At 34.3% G+C, this 21,147-nt stretch overlaps 1 protein-coding gene across 1 annotated transcript; it reads right to left on the bottom strand.

Annotated features, from left to right (window-relative positions):
• Window positions 1-9,381: 9,381 nt before the first annotated feature.
• On the bottom strand, window positions 9,382-20,946 carry LOC110110344 (TITAN-like protein). The gene is made up of 7 exons (XM_028694242.1): window positions 20,267-20,946; window positions 20,054-20,180; window positions 19,656-19,960; window positions 19,477-19,570; window positions 18,564-18,600; window positions 18,038-18,462; window positions 9,382-9,743 (listed from the first exon to the last, which is right to left on the bottom strand). The coding sequence occupies exons 1-7, from the start codon at window positions 20,575-20,577 to the stop codon at window positions 9,687-9,689; spliced, it is 1,356 nt and encodes a 451-aa protein (XP_028550075.1). The 5' UTR covers window positions 20,578-20,946; the 3' UTR covers window positions 9,382-9,686.
• Between the last annotated feature and the right edge of the window lie 201 nt (window positions 20,947-21,147).

Below are 21,147 nucleotides of genomic sequence, written 5' to 3'. Positions count from 1 at the left end.
ATTATGTCGAAGGATGATATGAATGCTCATTTAGCTTGTGCAGATCATTCAGATTGGATAGAGGATTGTTCTTTGGCTAGCCAGGGTGATGTGAAAGACCTGGTTGATTCTACAGATGATTTGTTTAGTTTGAAGGTTATTCATATCGAAGATGATGCTTCTAGACTTGGTGGTGGGAATTGTAGTAGTTGTAAAAGCAAAAAAGAAAGCTACAAAGCATTAATTCTTTGGTTGTAGTTGGTTGTTTATGATGTTGATGATCGAGTTGTTGCTTGCCTGACATTAGTTCACGATAGTAGATAGTAGACTGCATGGATGCTGGTGGCTTTTTCTGGTACATCTTTTGGTAGTTTTTTCTTTGGCTGGTTTTTAATTTTGTTTTTGGTATGGTATTTGTAATTAGGTTGATTCCGATGCTCATATGTTTTGTTTTAAATATTGTATTTTAGCGAGCTTTGGAGTTATTATAGACTTGCAATCTTGCTTTATATTAATGCGTAGATCTCTACTATGAGTTTTAATTAAAAAAAAAAACTCTTGATGAAAAGGACATACCAATAATGATTTAGTTATCAATGTGGTTTCAATAATCAAAAGCACTTTCATTCTTTCAAGCATGATAATTTATTTAACAGGTTAATCCATTAAAAACATGAAGCTTTACAACAAAGCTTAAAACAACTACACTTAATAATCAAGCAAGTTATTTTATTTGCATAAAAGCCAATATACTTCTTCACGATATACAAAGGACAAGTGAAGTGCCATTAAAATATCCAATATTTGGGATGGTTTGTTAACTTTCATTCTTGTTAAAAAGGACTAGTAAAGTGCCAAGTTGATAAAATTTTATTGAGACCTCCTCAAGTTTACAATTCATTTAATCTATAAAGATAAATAAGGAACATATTCACAATTTAAGTAAAATTTATTTCCATTATAATGATAAATAATTTAAAAAGATATTTTATTGGCACATATCAATGCCCCAATATATAAAATGATATTTTTAATGCACCTTAATAATGATCGAAATTTTGGTGAAATTTGTTCTTCATGTTTTCTTAGTGCGTGATGGTTATAAGTTTATGCCTTTCTTGGAGGAGATAAATAGCTATCTTATTATTCATTTAGTTCTATTTTTTAGTCTTCTCAGCAACTACTCTAAACCCTCTTTACATCTCCCTCCATATCCTAACATACTCCAAGACCAACAAACCAACATCCAAAGCTTCAAATTCACTTCAATCCCATCCTAAAGCTCTCAGCCAAAATGTGGAGCGTCACTATTTAGACTTGTTCCCTATATTTTAAAATCCCCTTAAACTACACCAAGCTCTATCATATACTCCATTAAGTTAACATTTTAAGATACACATCTGCTTTAAATTTTAGCCCATTATACTATTTAAAACTCATTATATGGAATGATCTTTCAAATTAACCCATAATAACTCACGTTGGGGTAATCTTGACATTTTTTCCCCTAAATTGTGCTAAACCCATCATATCATCACTAAAACTCTAAATTACATCCTTAGATATTAAATTAAGAACCCGTATGAATTTATACCTTTTAGTCTCACAAAATATCACACATCACCAACATATTTAATATTACAACTAAGCTTGGAAAGATCAATTTTAGTCAAAACATTTTTCAATAAGAGGAGCTTTCTTATGGGAAACCTGCCTTCATGCTTATAAGTTATTCCAAGATTTTTTAGATTAATTGATTTCTTTCTTGTGATAGCATAAAATTATATTAAATGTTAGTCCTATGGATATATTGCATGAAAGCTTTAAGATTTAATCAATTTTAAGCTAGTGTAAAATAAATTTTAGATTTTTATTTTATTTTTCTTTTTTAATGCTTATGATTATAGCTTAAAGCTTATTTTGATTAAAATTGCGTTAATTTATTTCCTAAACTCCTTACAAAGGAGGCTTGATAGGCTTAAGGTATCTTTATTTTAATTTTGAAGTGTATGCATAAGGGTATAAGAGTGCTATACTTAGAGGTTTTTTAAGGTTAAATAGAATTTGATTAAGAAGGACATTTAATTCCCTAGGGTCTAATGGACATATTATATGTAATCCTAATCATCTCATTATCGAAATATAAATACATCAGAACCACTAAATATCCAAAAGTAATTTAAGACAAAATACTATACATCATTCAATTTTCATTTCATATATCATATAAAATAATAATATACATTAATCCAGTAAATTCTAGTGCACCAAAAACATACAATTAATTGGATTAAAAAAAATAATTACCTCTATCTAAAAGTTCACTCACTCAAGCCTTAACTTTGGCAACTTATATCCTACTAAGCTTTAGCTTTCTCCTTACGCTTTTCCTAAAATATCATGTAAATATAAAGAATGAGCATACTCTTGCTCAATAGGCTATCTTATTTAGATTAGAGAATCCAAATTCTACATTTGCAACACACACACACACACACACACACACACACACACACATATATATATATAACTAAAATTTTGATATTTATAAAATATTAACAAAAACTTCTGCTTATATATTAAACTTGTTCATAACATGATAACAAACATCTTACTTGAATTGAACATATATCAGATGTATTAATGTGAATATTATAATAATTTAAATGTGATTTAAACTATAACATTACTTAGGCTTGAACATTAATACTTAGAATATTAATACTTAAACATCAACATGAGCATATCTTAGAACATGAGTATCAATATACATAACTTGATGAACTTGCAATGCAACATATTAATAATGGCATGCACATTTTCTGATGTCTCCTTATAACTTCACTTTTAATTATACCTCCACCTGATCAAATCTCACACCCATATAAAATGGGCGAAGACTTGTCTAATTCCCCTTATAACTCTACTTTTCGGAACAACTCTACTTGATCACCTCACATCTATACAAGATAGATAGAGGGAGCATAAAAATGTATATCTAAGAGCCTTCGTAACATAACTTGAACTTGAGCATAAAAATGTATAAAAGTGACATATGTACGATAATTCTAATGATGTACATGGAGTAAAATATATACGCACATTCAACAGTAACATTTTATAAAATCTTCACAGAGAATATTTATAATATCATTTTAAAGCTTTCATTATTTTGAAGCACTTTCTAATAAAATCACCAAATATGATAAAACATGTGAAATCACATATTGAAGATAAAATTTAAGTGTTTACACATCAAAATGTTCAGAATCATTAATTTAACCTATAATATGTCAAAAGTTACATGATATAAAGTTTCTTAAACTAAAGTAAAACACATAAAACCCTAAAACTATATGTATAAACATCAAAATTGATTGAAATAGGGAATTGGAAGTCTCCCTTGATATGTTAAGTTACCTTAATAGGATCAACTGACAAATGGGCTTCTCGGACACCAAAACTTAGTTTTTTTTTTAATCTTACATCTTTCCTTTCTCTTCTCCTCTTCGTCTGGCATTCTCTCGACACTTATGGTTGGTGGAAATTGCTAGGGTTAAGTGCAATTATTTTTAAGTAGTTATATGTAAAAAAAAAAAAATTTGACCCAATTCCATGGCACCACACTACACAACATCGCATCGCTCCACTAAATGTTCCTAATTCCTTTGAAAGCTTAGCACCACTGGACTTCCTCAGTCAAAACCCATTCAACAAAGAGGGCATCATGTAGCACTCCAAAGAGTTTTTAACACTTTGCATTTCCCATCTTTCTAACTCAACTATATGCTCATTAAACATCATTAAATATTGGATAACTTAAAATATTATAGACATTTAGCATATTACAAAGACAAACATACAATTCTTACCTGATTTGATTTAGGTGGATTTGATTATGTAGCAATAATCATTACAGGACAAACCTATCTAAGGAGAGCTTGAGATGTAAATGGTGGTATAGCCACTCCTCACCTAGAATTTCTCTTAGCTTAAGATTATATTTGATTGGACATTTATATTTTTTCTCTCTATCCATCATCTTAAGAATATTTTCCTCTCCTATATGTCATACATCTTTTAAAACATTACATTCAATTGTATATCAAAGGTTTATTGATTGATGGATGACCAGACCCTCTATTAAGGACACTTAGAGATAATTTTCTAAAACTCGTGGAAGATAATTAACTAATGTTATAATTGGTATTTCTCAAGCTTTGAAAACATGTTTGTTTCCATATTCTTAATATAATCATGACTAATTCGCCTTTCTTGATTCATTGTTTTATAAGCTATATAATTACTAGAAAAATAGAAGTATGTCATACTTTTTCTATTAAACATATATTTTAACTCATAAAAAGGTAACAATAGGCAGAGGGACTCTTTTTTTTTGCAGCACGTGCAGGTGGAACCCTACACTAGAAGGTCTAACAATGTAAGATTTGAACAGACTGGAGAAATTGCCAAGAACCCCCCCTTACCAATTTCTCTTATTTGGTAGTCAAATAAGTGCTAATACTAGTTTAGGATAAAATTCATAAAAATTTCTTGAATTATGTTGACCTGCTAAAATCAAAGCTTCAAAAAAAAATTGGATGAGTGGACAAAACATAGAGAGAATGCTATGAAAAATTATCAGAATTGATTCGTGCTAGAATATTCATGATGATAGAATAAAAAAATGAATGTCTTAGTTTTGTTTTTTTTTTTTAATAAAAAAATTTTATTCCAAAAAGACAAAAGATACAGCCAAGGCCAACAAGCCATAAACCCGAGGCAGCCAAAACCAAAAAAAAATACAAAGGGGGCACTCAAACAAGGAGAAGAAGGCACAGACTACGAACCACTCCAAATCCGAACACGAACCATCCAAAAGAGTTAAAAGGCAGAAATCCACCAAAAGCCAACCAACCGCCATCACCGCTAACAAGAATCACCACCTAAGGTTGCCAACTAGCCACAGATTGGAGCAATGAGCCAGAGCCACATCATTGCCCAGAAATCGCAAGCTAAATCTGCAATGCCACCATAAGGCAAACCCAGAAAAGGCAATAAGAATTCGCAGATAAGGAGAAACAAAAACAACCAACGTAGCAGCCACCACTTACAATTATTTTCGACCACGTTTACCCCTCCCACCAGAGGAAACAAATACAACAAGACGGTCCTTATGCAACGCTAACTTAACAGCAGGTTCATCTTCCCCACTAGCCTCTGAAGAGGAGTTGGACGAATATTGAAGCCAATCTAGTTGCAACCTAACAGCCTCCCATGAATTGGCACCCACATGATCAACCAAAGCCTTAGGAGATAATAAATTAACCATGACCACAACAAAATAGGCGTAACAGGGGAAACATCAACACAGGCAAAAACCACATTCGCCAAGCCAACACCATATTCATCCGCACGATCAGGATAAAATTCATTAGGCTTGCGAGACGAATCCGAAAAATCCACAGCCACACCATGCCCAACATACCCAGGCAAACAGGACAGGGCAGACACAGTACCCAAATTGGATTAAACAGGACAAGAATTAACAACACAACCCAAACACCCACCTGCACTAGCACAATCTCAAGAGCCCAAAACACCAGGCAAACCCCCACCCACCACACCCTTAGAAACAAGCATAGGAGATACAGCAGCAACCTTATCAACAGAACCCAAACTGACCACAGGTAACGAGACATTGTCACAGACATCAACCAGATTTTCCACAAACTCAACATTCACATTGAGATTATCTAAAGAAGTAGCCACCTGCATAATACCAGCATTCTCCACCGAAGGCGAAATAGGGTCCTCATTAACCAAATGTGCCATAGGCAGCAGACACAGAGCAAAAGAAGAACAAGGAGATTTAACAGAAATAAACTAATCACCCTCAACGGGAGAAGAGCAAATATTCGATTCAGGATTAATCAAATGCTTGTGAGAAACCTTACATAATTGAAATATCAGCCACATAACAACAATTATCAGAAGAATGCCCAAATTTCTTGCAAGAAGAACAAAAAGGAGGGAAATCATCCAAAATCACTTGCTGAACATATTCAGGCATCTCAGGGCCTAACCAGATCTTATTGGGATAAGATTTAGTAACAACCAACTCTACCAAGATACGATCTAGGGACAGCCTGGAACCAATGGAGGTAGTGGTATCAATTTTAAGGGGTTTGTCAAAAAACAAACCTAAGCCGTGAAGAATGCGAGGAGAGAAGAGATGGGGGCGCAGTTGAGGGAAAGAAATCCAAATGGAGACAATCGGCGACTCGACACCAATATCCACAAGGGGCGACCACTTGGTAAGCTTAATGTAACAATTATAAACTAAGTATGATCCATGGCAGAAAGATCGTTTTTGAGCTTGATGAGGATATGCATCGGGTCCACCAAAGTTAACCGAGAATTCCCCATTCAACTTTAGCTGAAAGAAAAATCATCGTACGTATAGAGTCCAAGGATGGTCATTTAGAGGGGAAAAATTGACTAGAGATAACTAGAAAAGCTCAGCTAACGCCGAAATTTCTTGTTCCGAGATCTAAAGAGAATGAATACCACGAAAGGAAGAAACCCTAAGCTCTGGAAAATTAGAGACAGATGACGAGCCCGTAAGGACATCTAAAAACGAACGAGAAGAAGATGAACCCTCTAAAAACCCAAGGTCGCAAAGCTTCAGAGGCATGCCGGCAAACGCCGGAAAAAACAAAAACCAAACCAACAAAAGCTAGGCCCAAAGCATAACCAAAGAGGGAGGAGAACTTCCCTGGAGGACGGCGCCACCATGGCAAGAGACCCCAGCCAAAGGAACTCGCCGGTAAAAGATAGGGCAAAGCCCTAGCAGAGCGGGCAAAAACCTGAGCGGGCGGATGAGAGAGACGTACTTAGGTAAGATGATAGAAGGAAAATAGCATGATTGTCTTAGTTTTGTATGAAAACTCATCGCATGCAATAAAAATAGTTAACATGATGTTAAAATTTTTATGTAGAAAAACCTGGAAAGGTAAAAAACTCATGAGGAACAAACCGTTCTATAAGTACAATTAGAAAAATTTGCTCCTCTCAAGTGGAGAAGATAGGATTACAAAGCTTGGAACGCTAGCTTTGTGTCATATGAGTATAGACTTATAGTAAGATTGTTGTAGAAGTAGTTGAGGATGTGATGGCGGCGATTAGGCAATGAAGGACAGACAACGGTAATCATGAGACAGCACTCAAGTAATGGCATGCATGCAATGACAGTTAAGAGAGCAATCTAACGATGGTGGTTGGACAATGAAGGTTAGGCGACTGTGGCTGGACTACAAATGTAGGGAGATGACAGTTGGGCAATGAGAGTCGAGTGATGGCAGACAAATAACAATTATTGGTTGATGGGAATTCAACAATGGTGGTCGAGCAACACCGATTGTTGGCAATGAATGTCAACATCAATCGCCAAATGATGCTCTAGAGTTCTTCTAAGCTCTCTTCACATTCAATTCAAGATCCAATCTCTCCCTCCTGTTAAAAATAGAGGTTTATTTATAATTTTATGGGGTGACATTATGATAATTTTAGTCAAAATCCCCAAAACACTATTAAATAGCTTGTATTAATTCCTTTATCATAAATCTTTCTTTCAACATTTAAGTGCCTTAATAGTTTAAAAATTCAATGATCTTATACTCATTGGATTTTTCTTTTCAAAATGCTCATTTTGATAATAAGCAAAAGATTCAAAATTGTTTGATTCTTAAATTAATGTCATAAACTTCCTAACTATACTTCAAGTGTTTAATTTAAACTCATTTCGAGTAAAATCAAATCACTTTTAATATCATTAGGCTCATCTTATCGAGATGCTCGGTTCTGCTATGTTTGTTGAAATTGGAGTTTGGATTCCTGAATTTATTTCAAAAAAAAATTCAATTCAAATATTGCAACAAGATTCATGGTCTATCAAGTGAATTTTGTGATGATATATCATTTGTGCCTTATTTTTTTAATGTAAAAATATATTTTGTCCGAAAATACATTCATTGAAAAATATATTGGCACAAAATTATAATTTCAAAAAAAAACAAAAAACCTTTTAGATGAGACTACTCTCTAGACATCAATGTGAACCTACCCCTAAGACTATGAATCAAGTAAATTATCCTCATTCATAATTTCAAACTTTCTAAAATTGATGCACCAAGAGAAATAAAAATCATTGAAAATTTTAGATCTAGAGAAATTAGCTCAAAATTAGTTGGGGAAGCTCAATTAGATTCCCAAAGTATTAAAATTGAGTCTATAACAATGAAAATTGTCTAATGATCTCAGAAACATCCAAATTGGTCCATTTGGGCCTAAATCCAATCGAACTCATAGAACTAGTGAACTATTGTGGCAGAAGAATAGGCAGATTTTTTTCATAAAAAATGCGAGTTATTTTGATAAAAAAATAAGAAATATCATTGGCCTATTTGGGCCCAGAATCTAGCCGTTATGGCACATGAATAAACAGAATTTTCTTATAAAAAATGCAGGTTATTATTATAAAAAGTAAAAAAAAAAATATTTTAAAAAAATGCATTTATTTGCCCAAAAATTTGATAGAAAAATTGAAAAAAAATCCAAAAGTTTCTCATAATTCTTAATAAAATTGTCTCCCTATGAAATGAGGAGAAAACTCACATCAAGACCTACAATCTTTATGATGCAGCTTCAATCTTCTCCTGAAAGAAATTGTCCCCATTTGAATAGATTAAAGTTAAGTACTGAAGCCTGAAGGTCTTCAATCCCTATAGAGTAGCTTCAGATGTATTAGAACTATTATGAGAGAGGTTCTTAATCCCTATGTCAGAGTGCTGATCTTCTTTTCAAAGAAGTTGATTATCTCTATTTGGAATGAATGGATTTAAGGTGAGAGAACTTTTCTGTTCTTTTAGCCTATGCAAATAGATGAGATTGATGCAACAGCATGTTCTTAGCACAATGATCCAAAAATGATGATGAAATAGTCCACCCAAAAATATTGGAAATTTGTTCAATATTCTAATTTTTTATATCTAGGGTAAGAAAATCGTCCCAAATGAAGCCTAAAACTGAAGCAAATTAGACCGACAGCTTTGCGATTTATGTAATTGGTGAAATTGTGAAAGATGTGAGGGCCACCTTATACTTGCATTGGATGTTCATCCTTGCTGACACATCTAGATTAAAAATTTTATGTTAAAAAGTTGCTTTAAGAAGCAAAAAGAAAACCGTCCCAAACAAAGCCTAAGACTTGATTTGGTACGACTTTTTTATTGCCTTCTAAAATAGCTTTTTAGAGCAAATTTTTTTGATACTAAAAAGCTACTTCAAAAAACAATAAGAGAATAGAGAACTATTCCGAACAAAACCTTAAACAGCACTACATCTCAAAATTCTTATAACAAAACCTTTCTTGATCGCCATTGACTTCTACAAATCTATGTACTTAAATCAATACAAAGTTTACAAAATCTATGTTCAAAAATCACTATCATTGACAAATACTTGTATCCAAAGCAACAGAAGTTTACTTCATGAAGTAGAGAACAAATCACTATCAGGCTTCAGTGAAGCAAAACACATACAAGGAGGGTCTATAAGTCTATTGAGTAAATGGAGAATTTTCTCCAAATTTTCTAGGATTACCTTGATTTATGTACATTCCTTTGCTTGTCAGAGACTCAAAACCTTCACTGCTGCTCTATAAATGGTTCAGCTGCTTCAACCTTGCTGGAAGAGCCCATTCGCTGCAGTGAAAGCACACGAGAGAGGTGCGGAGCAGAATAAGTAAAATAGAGCATAAATTGCATAATAAAGAGAACTTCAAGCAGAAATCATGTTGCTTATGTAACATGAAGAATTAAAAGAGTAAAAATTGTCATCTAATACAGATTATTACAATTATTCCAAAAATAGGCTAAGAAGCTTTCATAACATTACGGGCAACTGCACATTCTGCAACAAACTTGTTATATTGATATTTGATAGAGATAGACCTAAAAAGATTTGGTTAGAAAATATTATAAATGTTCTTTCTTTATTAGATTTAAATGAGAATTTGTCTATTAACAGAACATAATGGAGAAAAAGGATTCATGTAGCCGACCTCATGTAGAGGGATAAAGGCTTGATGTTGTTGCATTGAATTGGGCATCATTTCCCACATAGTAGGATAAAAACTTGATGTTGTTCTCGTTGTATTATATTATGCTTCATTGTGATGTACTAAGTTGATGACTACTTGATAAAAGAGTTGTTAAACTAGCTTTCCTGTGTATTTTATTTTGTTGTGATGGACAAGCTTGCCTGATAAAAAACAGTGAAGAAGCAAGAAAAGGCATAAAAATAATTTATAATTATCCATCCATAAATAAAAATGAATAAAGAATACTATCATGATTAAAGAATAATTTATAAAATAATAATAATCAATTTTTCAATAAAGAAAAAGAATGAACATTCATCAAAACAAACTAATATCATAATTGAAAATAAAATAAATAATAATTGATTTTTTTTTTTTGGTAATATTGAAATAGATTAGGCTACTTTTATTTTAAGAAAATTTAACCCAAAACTACACTTACAAAAAGCATGTTTGCTTGGTTTTTTATTAACCCCTATAATTTAGCATTTGTACAGCATCATTTTTTCACAGCTACTAATTTATTTTGTACCAACATCTCAAATTGATTTTGCTAACTTAAAACACAATCAATTAACAAAACTCATTGTATAATGGACGGCCAAAGATTTGAAATTGATTCATGCTTTAGGTTTATTTGGGTCTATTGGAGTTTACAAAAGAGAGTGAAAGAGAAGTGTAGATATGAGAAAAAAAGAGCGATGAAAGTGAGTTGAAAATTACAAGAGATTATTTCAAAGAAAAAAACTGTAATTGTACTTAATAATCGTCTGAAAAGCTAGAATAAAATATCTCATTATCCGCCTATGGACGGAGGCAAATTTTGCCGGACCATATAAATTTTTATCCCTTGTTTTCTTTATTTTTTATGCACTTGTATTTCTCATTTGTTCTATTGCTCTAACACACTTTTCTCAACTGATATCAAAGCTAGGCTTAGTGGCTTTAAGGGAAAATTGGGAGCAATGGTATTTGAGGATGGGAAGGTGAAGATCAGCAAATTCGAGGGCTTAAACTCTGGAGAGTAAAAGGTGCAAAATGAGAAGTAAATGTACCCCAAAAAAATAATTCTGAATCTATTAGAGATGAACCAATAACGAGTCAAGAAGGTAAAGATCTCCTGACAAAAATGCGTAGGAGTAACTTGCCTTATGAAGATGAATGATTTTGTTTTCAATATCATGCATAGATCTTAGAAATTATTATAATTTATCTTTCTTTATTAGATTAAATGAGAATTTAATTCTTAACAAGACACAATGGACAAAAATGATTCATGTTGCCGATCCCACATAGTGGGATAAAGGCTTGATGTTGTTGTTGTTGTAGTATCATGCATAAAAAAAAAATCTTAGATAGGGTAATAAAAGCTCCATTAGATATATACAAGAAGCCTTCGGAGATGAATAAACTATAGCTAATTAAAAAGTTTTTTTATTCTATGGATTAATGGAAATTATTTCAACAACAAATCATATATATGAATTCAATCGGAATACAAATAAGATAGATATCAACTTCAATGAAGAAGTTCATGCCCTAAGCATGTTGTTATCATTTCCAAAAAGCTATGTTGAAATGGATGGCTATCAATAATTCATTTAAACCTAAAAAGCTAAAATTCAATGATGTTTCTAATTTAATCATAAGTGCATCACGAGATGAAAATCAAGTGAAGGGTCTTGTCTGCTTGAAATTATAAAAGTAGAGAAAAAATGCAATGAGAGACTACAATGGAGGAAAATTCAAATCTCAAATACATTAATGTTTGGGGGTCATCCCTAATGACATCCTTTGGATGTTTACTATACTATGCCACTTTCATTGATAAATTCACCATAAAGGAATGATTTCATCTTCTGGAAAAAAAAAAAAAAACAAATGAGGTGTTTGTTTGTTTCGAATGATAAAGAAACAAGTGGAGAATGGTGATGTGATACCATGTGACTACAAGAATTGCAAATCAAGAGATTAATAAAAGTTATTAAATTCTAATATTAATCAATAAAATCTAGCTTACTCAAGTAGAGTTTTCAAGAGGATGTCATGAAAAATTAAGTCATAGCATTTGATTACAATTGGAGATTACAAGAACATTGCAAAAGAATAACCAAAGAAATCTAAATAATGCAAATAGCCACGATAATGAAGCCTCACGTTTAAAATATAGATCCTTCACCTTGAGATCCTTTAATCAACTCTTGATGGTGGAGGTTAGCGGAAGAGGATCGTAAGCACACTTAGAGAAACCACTAGTACACAAGTGATGCCGAGAGGACTCCTCGTCGGGGAAGAAGCAAGAGTTGGAGGGGCGGGTGGATGGTTGTTGATGGTCAAATCGTAATCCGAGAATTGATCGTCGAGGACGTCCACGAGATGAGGGAGGATTCGGTTCAAGTAATCTTCAACGGTATCGTCAAAACCGAACCCGACGTCGAAGAAAGGTGATCGAGTGATGTGGATGTCTCCGTAGGCGTCGAGTACAAATCCGCTATCAAATTCGGGATCCGCCATGTATCCTCGCCAAGGGTTCAAGGATTACCCAAGATGGGAGAGGGGGTGGCCGGATTAGAGAGGTGGAGGGGAGAGGGGAAGGGCCGTGGGCTAGATGAGAGAGGGGATCACGGTTTTGGGAGGGAGATGGGAGAATCAATTTCAAATTTCAGATTTTGAAATCAGAAATTAAAATCTGTGGAATCTGAAATTAAATCTGTGAGAGGGAGGCATTAAAGGGGTATTTAAGTGGTGATGAGGTGGCAATTAGAGAGAAAACAATAAGGGTGAGGTGGCCGGCCATATGGAGAGAGAGAGGGGCTTGGTATTAACTAGGTGGGGCCCAAGGGAATAATTAAATTAAGATCAAATCTGAATTTAAATTCAGATTTGTTCTAATTTAAGAAAGTTTCCCAATTTAGGGGAATAAGGGAGGGAAAGAGGTTTGAATTTCAAAATTGAGTTAATTCCCATTGATTGACTTTCCCAATTAGAGAAAGTCTGTTTTAGGAAAGTAATTTACTCAATGGAATTTGAAATTCAAAGGGGGAAGCAAGTGGGGGCCGGCAGCATGCTTGGGAGGCTGAGAGGGGCGGCGGGCTGGGGGCTGTCGGGCTGGCAGAGGCTCCAGCCGGCGGTATGGCTGGGGGGGGGCGGCGGGGTGGGGGGCTGGGGGTGAAAATCGTGGAAGAGAACAAAGGGAAGGGGCCGCAGGTCTTGGGAGGAGCTTGAGGAGGGAGATGGGGTAGGAGAATAATGGAGATATGAGAGTATACAGCTAGGAAAAGAAAAGAAAAAACTCTTTCTCAAGAACTCACTAAAAGATCTTGAGATTTCACTCAAGAACTCACTAAGAGATCACAAAACAAAGTTTCATTCATCAAAAACTAAAACTTCTTACATGACATGAGGCCTCTTATAAGGGGCCAAAATAAAATAAAACGGAAATGACACAAATGCCCTTAGGGCTACATAAGTGACTCCATGCCCACAGGGGCAAACTAGGAAAATAAATACAAGCATAAATAAAATGCAAAAATAAATCAAAAATAGAGGCTCTGGATCGCAGCCGTCGATCAGCGTCTCCGACGATGGTACACGTGTCGAAATTTGATGTCCTCATCAAATGGTTATGCATATCAAGTACTTGAGATAAGAAAGCACAAGAGAATAGAACAACAAAGAGTTCAAATTTTGTGTGCAGCTGGTGGAATGCATATGTAAAGTATGTATCTAGAAACACTACAGTGGGATGGGATTACTCAGCACATGTACAAGATTTTGAATGAAAAAGCTAGAAGTATAAGATTGCATCAGGATTGCCCAACGCTTCTGGACGAATGTTGTGAATACTAAAATTTATTTGATCAACAGAGGGACCTTTAATTCCTCTGAGTTGAAACTTACCTAAATGGACTATCAAGGAGGAAAATATTTTTCATTTAAAGATTTTATACTATCTTTTTGAAGTACATATGGAATTTAGTGGTTGTTACTATTGGGATAAGGAATTGATGATCTTGGTTATCAAAGTTAAGGTCTTCAAAAGATTATGATCATTAAAAGTGTTAAATTCAATGAAACCAATCTAAATAAGGATAAGTTCATATATACAAGATGATAAGCAGTGAAAATGTTGAGATTAAAGAGATATATAATGAGGTGCAAGTAAGTGAACAAGTGACTAAGAACATTGAAATGTAAGGAAAGCTAACCTTGGTTGTCGTGAGCTGAGAATATCTCAATAGATGCTTATAACTAGTTATAATTCCTTCTTTGCATTACTTGTTGCTAACAAATGTTGGAGAACATGAAGGAGAAGCACAGGAAAAAATCTTTGCAAAGTCACAAAGGATAAGAGGGCATTGCAAAAGATTGAAATACTATAAAGCCTTAACCAACCCAGATTTAAGGGGAGGTGCCACACAAAGATGGCTTCAAATAAATATATCATAAAACTAATCACCGAGTGAAAGATTGCTATGATGTGAAGCTTGGTCTTCCTCAACAATTCAGGCTATGAATTTAAAGAATCCATGGATATTTCTCGTGAAATCTCTAACTTAAAGTTTGAAGTAGATTTCAAAGTACATAACACGGTTTAATATGACAAGCAATCATCAAACAACAAATTCAATATGCATAATTCATGACAGTTCAATATCATTATAGTGGTACTTCACACCATTCTGCAAGGCATCACACAGATCAATCAATCAAAATTAGCCATATATATGTTATTAAGAGTATGTACATTAATTGTCATTGTTCATAAATTTGATTCAAACCTAAGTATATTCAAGCGCCCATTTATATGTTCAAGTTAGTTTGGGTTGATATTGATCCTAAAGCAATCATATGGAATGTGAACTTGAGTTTGATTTCTCAAGGGTTCTCTTATTGGCGCATATGAAAGGATTTAAAGCATGGATGATTGCTTCAAAGCTTGCCATATGTTCTCCCTTGGCATATGTCACTTCTTAAAGTGACAGGGTTGCATGTCTAGTGCTTAAGAGGAGAGGGTGGCCTTAGGAGCTTTCATAGTATTGGTAAGCAGAGAGACATATTTAGGGTTTGTGTGAGAGCTGGGAAGACCTTAGAGAACGAAGTGATATTGGCAGAAGCTTTACTAAGGGTCTTCACATGATTTTAGTATATGAACTTTGATTTAACATCATGAGCAACAGTGTTCTATTGCATGCTTAGATGAGTTGTATAATTTCAATATGCATATGAAAGTGATCATTGAAATGATGTGTGAAAAAGAGTCCATCTTGCATCATACATGATGATATATGACAAATAATTAAATAATATAGCATGATTAGCATGCTGGTTTTATTTATAAACATATTGATCCAAGTGATATAAGTATATGAATAAATTATGTGCCATAACATGAATGATTGCCACATGAAATAAGGACATAATGACGTGATATATATTATATTAAGAATGATTATAGTACATTTACAGGTTGAGAAACAATGCTTGCACCAATTGGGATTGCGGATTGCCTAAATGGCATATGAGTAGGTAAGGCAGTTGGCCCCTTCCACAGAAGTACAAGGAAATGACTGGATTTCACTAAGACATTCAGGTTGGTACCAATTTGATTGCCAATTAGTGCGGCACAAACCCCATCAAAAGACTGAAGAACAGGCTATGTGCCTAATAATAAAAGTGATTGATGTATAATTGAATCATGTCAGTTCTTATATATTTTAATGATCGACTTATTTATGTGTTGCATGAAGTGAATATACTGATTTACATGTCACATGGATATTCGTTCTCTTTTTATTGATTTCTTATTATATTAGACTCCGTGTTACCTACAGTTTTATGCTTATCTATGATTACACGATGTTTTTTTTATATCATTAAAAAAAAATCTTATGACTAAGATATTTGAAGAGGTCTTATTATCCTAGCGGGAGAGTTGTAGGGATATGTATATGCATCTAGGAAGAATGTAAAAGCATGTGATTATAAATATGATGTTAATGTGATCAAGTGTGAGAATCTTTATCCCCATGTTTATCGTTTGAATCCAAGTGCTCTTGAATCAAATCTTGCAATATGAATCTATGCCATGAATAATTTATGTTTTATGTTGGCTCTGTATTGCTCAAAGATATCTATTTAGTATGCATCATTTATTTAATGTTCTATGTTGGATTTTATTTTCCTACATGCACTTCCTCAATCCAACCCAGTTTTGTGATCAGCCACAATGTTGTAGTTGGGTTGGTCTCTAACATAATATCTCCCTAATTGGGACCTAAAGATTAAGGACAATTACAGGGAGCCCCAAGTTCTATTTTGGTATAACTCGTATCATTTGTATCCTTGGATATGATAGTTACGGAATGAGTAATAATGCTTTATTTACATTTTCTTCTTGAAGGCTCCTTGGAACTTCATTGGCTTCTTACTCTCTTCCTTATTTCTCCCATGACTTTTATGGCTTTGTCACAGCTTCTAACACTCGCCAATGAGGTGATTCCCCTCTACTAAGCATAAGGAGTGCTTTAGTGAGCCATGGGATTGTGCTTCCCTGTGATTCAATTCAAAATCCCGATTTTGCATAAAAACTAAAATAAGAATGATCGTATTGTATAGTTGATTGATTCAATTATACAATCAACCATTTATATAATGCATTGACTCATGTGATCTTTGCCGACCCCACGTAGAGGGATAAAGGCATGATATTATTGTTGTTGTATTGACTCATGTGATGAATGTATAATATGTTATGCCTAAATATAAAGTACATTTAAAGGGAAAGGGAACAATACAATACAAACATGAATAGGATTGAATTTATGTGTGAAACATATATTGTATTCCAAGGAATACATGATAACCCCACTTATTTTGAGTTGTAGATTATGGGTTACTTTCATTGAGCTTAAGATGGGTTTTTTAGAGCCCCTTTTTTTCAAAGGGGAAAGGAATGACATTCATGTAGCAAACTATCTCGCAAAGAATATTTTGAATGGATATAACACACTTCATTTATTGAGCCCTACGTCTTTATCTGCATGCCAATATTTGTCCACATTTTCAAATGTAGTATATTTTTTCATCAGGTATTTTTCGGTGGAAAAAGATAGATTCCCCCAACTAAAATGTGCAATATGAAAGGTGGATATAACCCAAATGGTATGACTTGTGTAACTCAGCCTTTTAAAACTATGATAAGTTCTATGACTTTTATGTTACCAATATAAATTTGGTTTAGGAATGAACATCTATCTACATGATCAACCAAGTAATTGTTTAATGAGTTTGGGAACTGTCTTGATGATCTTTTGGGGTAAAATTTTCAAGTAGTCAACAAAATGAAACCAAAAACATATTCAACATCCTTCCACTCACAAATAAAAAAGCTAAATGATGTTTCACCAGGTAATACCTATTGAGCAAACCAAACATATTTGGCAATAGAAGGAATACAAACGAATCAAAATAAATTCACAATATGGATGAAAATAAACGAACTTATTTCTTTTTGGATATAATAAATATAGTTAACAAAATTATTTTTTTTTCAACATCTCAAATTTCATTATAAAAATAATCTTTTCTTAGATGACAATAAATTTATAAGGTTTTAAATTAAAATAGGTAACGTGGATGTGAGTTTTTAATTTCCTAGATTCATTGTTTCTATGAACTCGAATGGATGAAAGAGATGCCAAACTACAAAACAAGTAAAAAATGGAACCCTCATATGGATTAACTTGCATAATTGCCTAAAAAAAATTCCAAGAATAGCAGCTATCAAATTTGAAAAAAAAAAAAAAAAAAAACTACATTCATGTAACTAGTCAAAGCGATTGATACTAAATAGATGGACTGAAATAGTGCAATGCTTTTTATATGCTAAATTACCATTCGTTTACTTATATATGGTTGCAGCATGGATGATGCCTCCGAATGCAAGACATCCTTGAACATTTTTTTATTTTCCCGCTCAAATTCTTTTCTAGATTCCTTACGAGTGCCTGCTTGCCAAACTCTGCCAAAATTGGGAAGCCAATTGGCATCAACACTGTCCTTAACAATCTCTCCAGTTTTCTCCATTTCAAGTTCAATCCTTCTCTTCTCTGCCCATGCAGCCCCTACACGTTTAGGGTTCAACTTCTTTGACTTTCCCTTATGTGCTAAAGGAGCATGATTATTCATATGTGCTCCAAAGTTAAGAAGACTTTTCTCACGTTCATCACACATATCTAACCAGGGAGGCAAACCACCGGTATGTACATTTGCTGGAGATCCTTCAGAAGGTAAAGCAATAGGAGTAAGCATCTGCAAGGCTGCGCCCACAAGTAATACCTAAGGTGAGTTCAACTGCTAGAATCACAAACAAGAAAAGCAACAATGCTACAAGCAAAAAATGACTTGGGATGTTAGATACCTCCATTGCTCTCCCTATAATCAGTTCCAATATTGTACTGCAAAATTAATAGATATCAACAACTATGCCCGAAAATTATGCGTATCATGCATGGTACAACAAATGTAATATTACTAATTATTGAAGATTTATAGCCTTTAATGTTTCATACAAGCTATGCATTTAGAAAAAGGCTATTCCATCTCTCTCCATGTGAATCTTTATGCCACATAACATCTCAAAGAAAGTTAGATTTGCAAAAGAAAAAGGCTATTCCATCTCTCTCCATGTGAATCTTTATGCCTCATAACATCTCAAAGAAAGTTAGATTTGCAAAATGATTATAGGCAACTAGAGAAAATTGGACTACTTAACAATTCCTCACTCGTCATAACTATCAAATAAAGTGAAATTGTTTAATGAATAGTCTTGTGCTTTGGAAAAGTGCATGCATCAATAACCCTATTTGATGATGCCTATAGGGGCCAATTAGTTACCTCAATATGGAATGCAATGTAAAGTAGACGTCTGCAAAGCAAATGCAGCCAAATTTACAAGATATTTGTTAAGGAAATGAACCATGATAAAACTAATATCACCAAATATGTCTCAAACCAAACACAGAAAAATTACTTCGCATGTAAAACCTTAACTTTTTACCAACTTTTCGCCAAATCAAACCAAATGGCATAAGTTTGTTGTAAGATAAAATAACATAATACATAGCAAACCTAACCATCAGAACAATTATAGGTGACTTCAAAGAAATCTAAATTATAAAACAAATGGAGCATAAACAAAACCAACAACAACAAAAAAAGAAACAATTTGTGTTAAGAATCCACTAAAGATTTAGGAAAAAAAAAATTAAACACAAAGATCAAGAAGCAAACGTAAATTGTTCTTATGTTTTACAAAACTAGGAAGTGTTTACCACTACAGTCTCCACATGTCCTCTTTTTCCTTTGAAGTCCACGCGTTTACATTCGACACCTGACTTATTTACAAATCTAAATATAAGTATATAACTGGGATGAAATTACAGTAAAGTAAACACAAGTACCTGTTAAATGTCTGTCCACACTTTCCAGGCCACCCATGTGATCAAGAGACACATTTCCCCGCAGGCCCAATGACAAAGGAATCGAGTCCTTGTCAACATGGGCAGCAGTTGCAGAGCCATTATCGTTTGGGTGGCATACCCCATAATTCTCATTTGTATATATTTGTAAAGGCAAAACAGGATGAGAAACATTTGAACTAAAAGAACTAATAGAATGGTTATTAAAACTATCCATTTTATTGGAGTTAAGCTCATGCTTGAATTGGATATCTTTTGACGGCCCCAAAACTGGCCCTATTGGCCCTTCACTTGAACTTGAAGCAACATTCTTCAATGCCTCGCATCCTTTCTCCCACTGCAAAAGCACCATCAACATGCTCAAATCTCAATTAGACATAAACACGCATAATTGCATATACTCCTACTAAAAGTAGAGAAAGGAAAGCACCTTCAGGAGATCTGCCTCTGAAACTCTAAATAAATCGACCCGATCGATCCCTCCCCCGTGCTTCCAAAGATACCTCTTTAGATTCCAAAAGTGCAACTCGCTCGCCAAATGACGAATAGCATTGCCGCTGCAAAAGTAAAATATATACAATTCATCAAGATAGCAGTTGAGAAAAACCTCCAATCTAAGGTGAGCGAAGAATATTTGGGTTACCAGACGAAATAGTCGCCAATCTCGCTAATATCGAGAGCGCAGAAGACGCACCATATACGATTTAGGGCGGCATGCTCTGAACGTAGAAAGCTAGGGTTTCGGATGAAGAATTGGAGTTCGGAGAGCTTGTTCTGAAAGCGGGATAGAGTGTTGGCGAGGGTGCGGCTGTGCTTGGGAAAGTACCGGTGGCGTCGCCCCTGGTCGTGGTTCAGGTTGCAAACCTCGCAGAACTCGAAGGACTCACCTCCACTCTCCCCCTTCTTCTTAGCCAATGGTCGCATCGACGCCTTAGCTTTTTGGAGCTTCGTCATGCATTCAAGGAGGAAGGGAAACGGCGAGAAGGTTCTGTGGCGATTTTAGGGCGCGGGAATTAGCGCAATCCTGCCAAACGGTCAACAACAGACATTTTAATTGCTAAGTATCTTAAATCCCGTTTCTCCGTTTTGGCTTAAATCCTGCCATTCGGTGTATTCAACTTAAGCAGGAAAGTCTCACGAACTCCTCTTCTTCACACGCCGCTGCTCGCGTCAATGCCTTCTTATTCAGCGAGCTCCCGTCTCGACTTCCTCTTCTCTGCGCGTGGAGAGCTTCGGGATATTGGAGACGGAGATTTGTGGGAAGTGATTAGCATTGATGTATTTAGCGAGGTTTTAAAAATCGGACCGGCAATGAGTAGGAAGAAGGAGAGGTTCGTCGATCGGCTCCACTCAATCCGATGATATAACAAATAATAATATTATTAAAAAATTAGTAAAATTAATATAATAATAATGATTATATAATTTTAAAATTTTTATATTTCTATGAATTTTGAGACTAAAAAATAAATAAAATTCATACATACATAAAAACTTTATAAAACTCCAATATTCAAATTTAAT

The sequence above is a fragment of the Dendrobium catenatum genome, unplaced genomic scaffold (assembly GCF_001605985.2).
Source record: "Dendrobium catenatum unplaced genomic scaffold, ASM160598v2 fragScaff_scaffold_421, whole genome shotgun sequence".
Classification (NCBI taxonomy): Eukaryota; Viridiplantae; Streptophyta; class Magnoliopsida; order Asparagales; family Orchidaceae; genus Dendrobium; species Dendrobium catenatum.
Note: the sequence above shows the minus strand (reverse complement) of the source record. Positions and strands in the feature narration are given on the sequence as shown.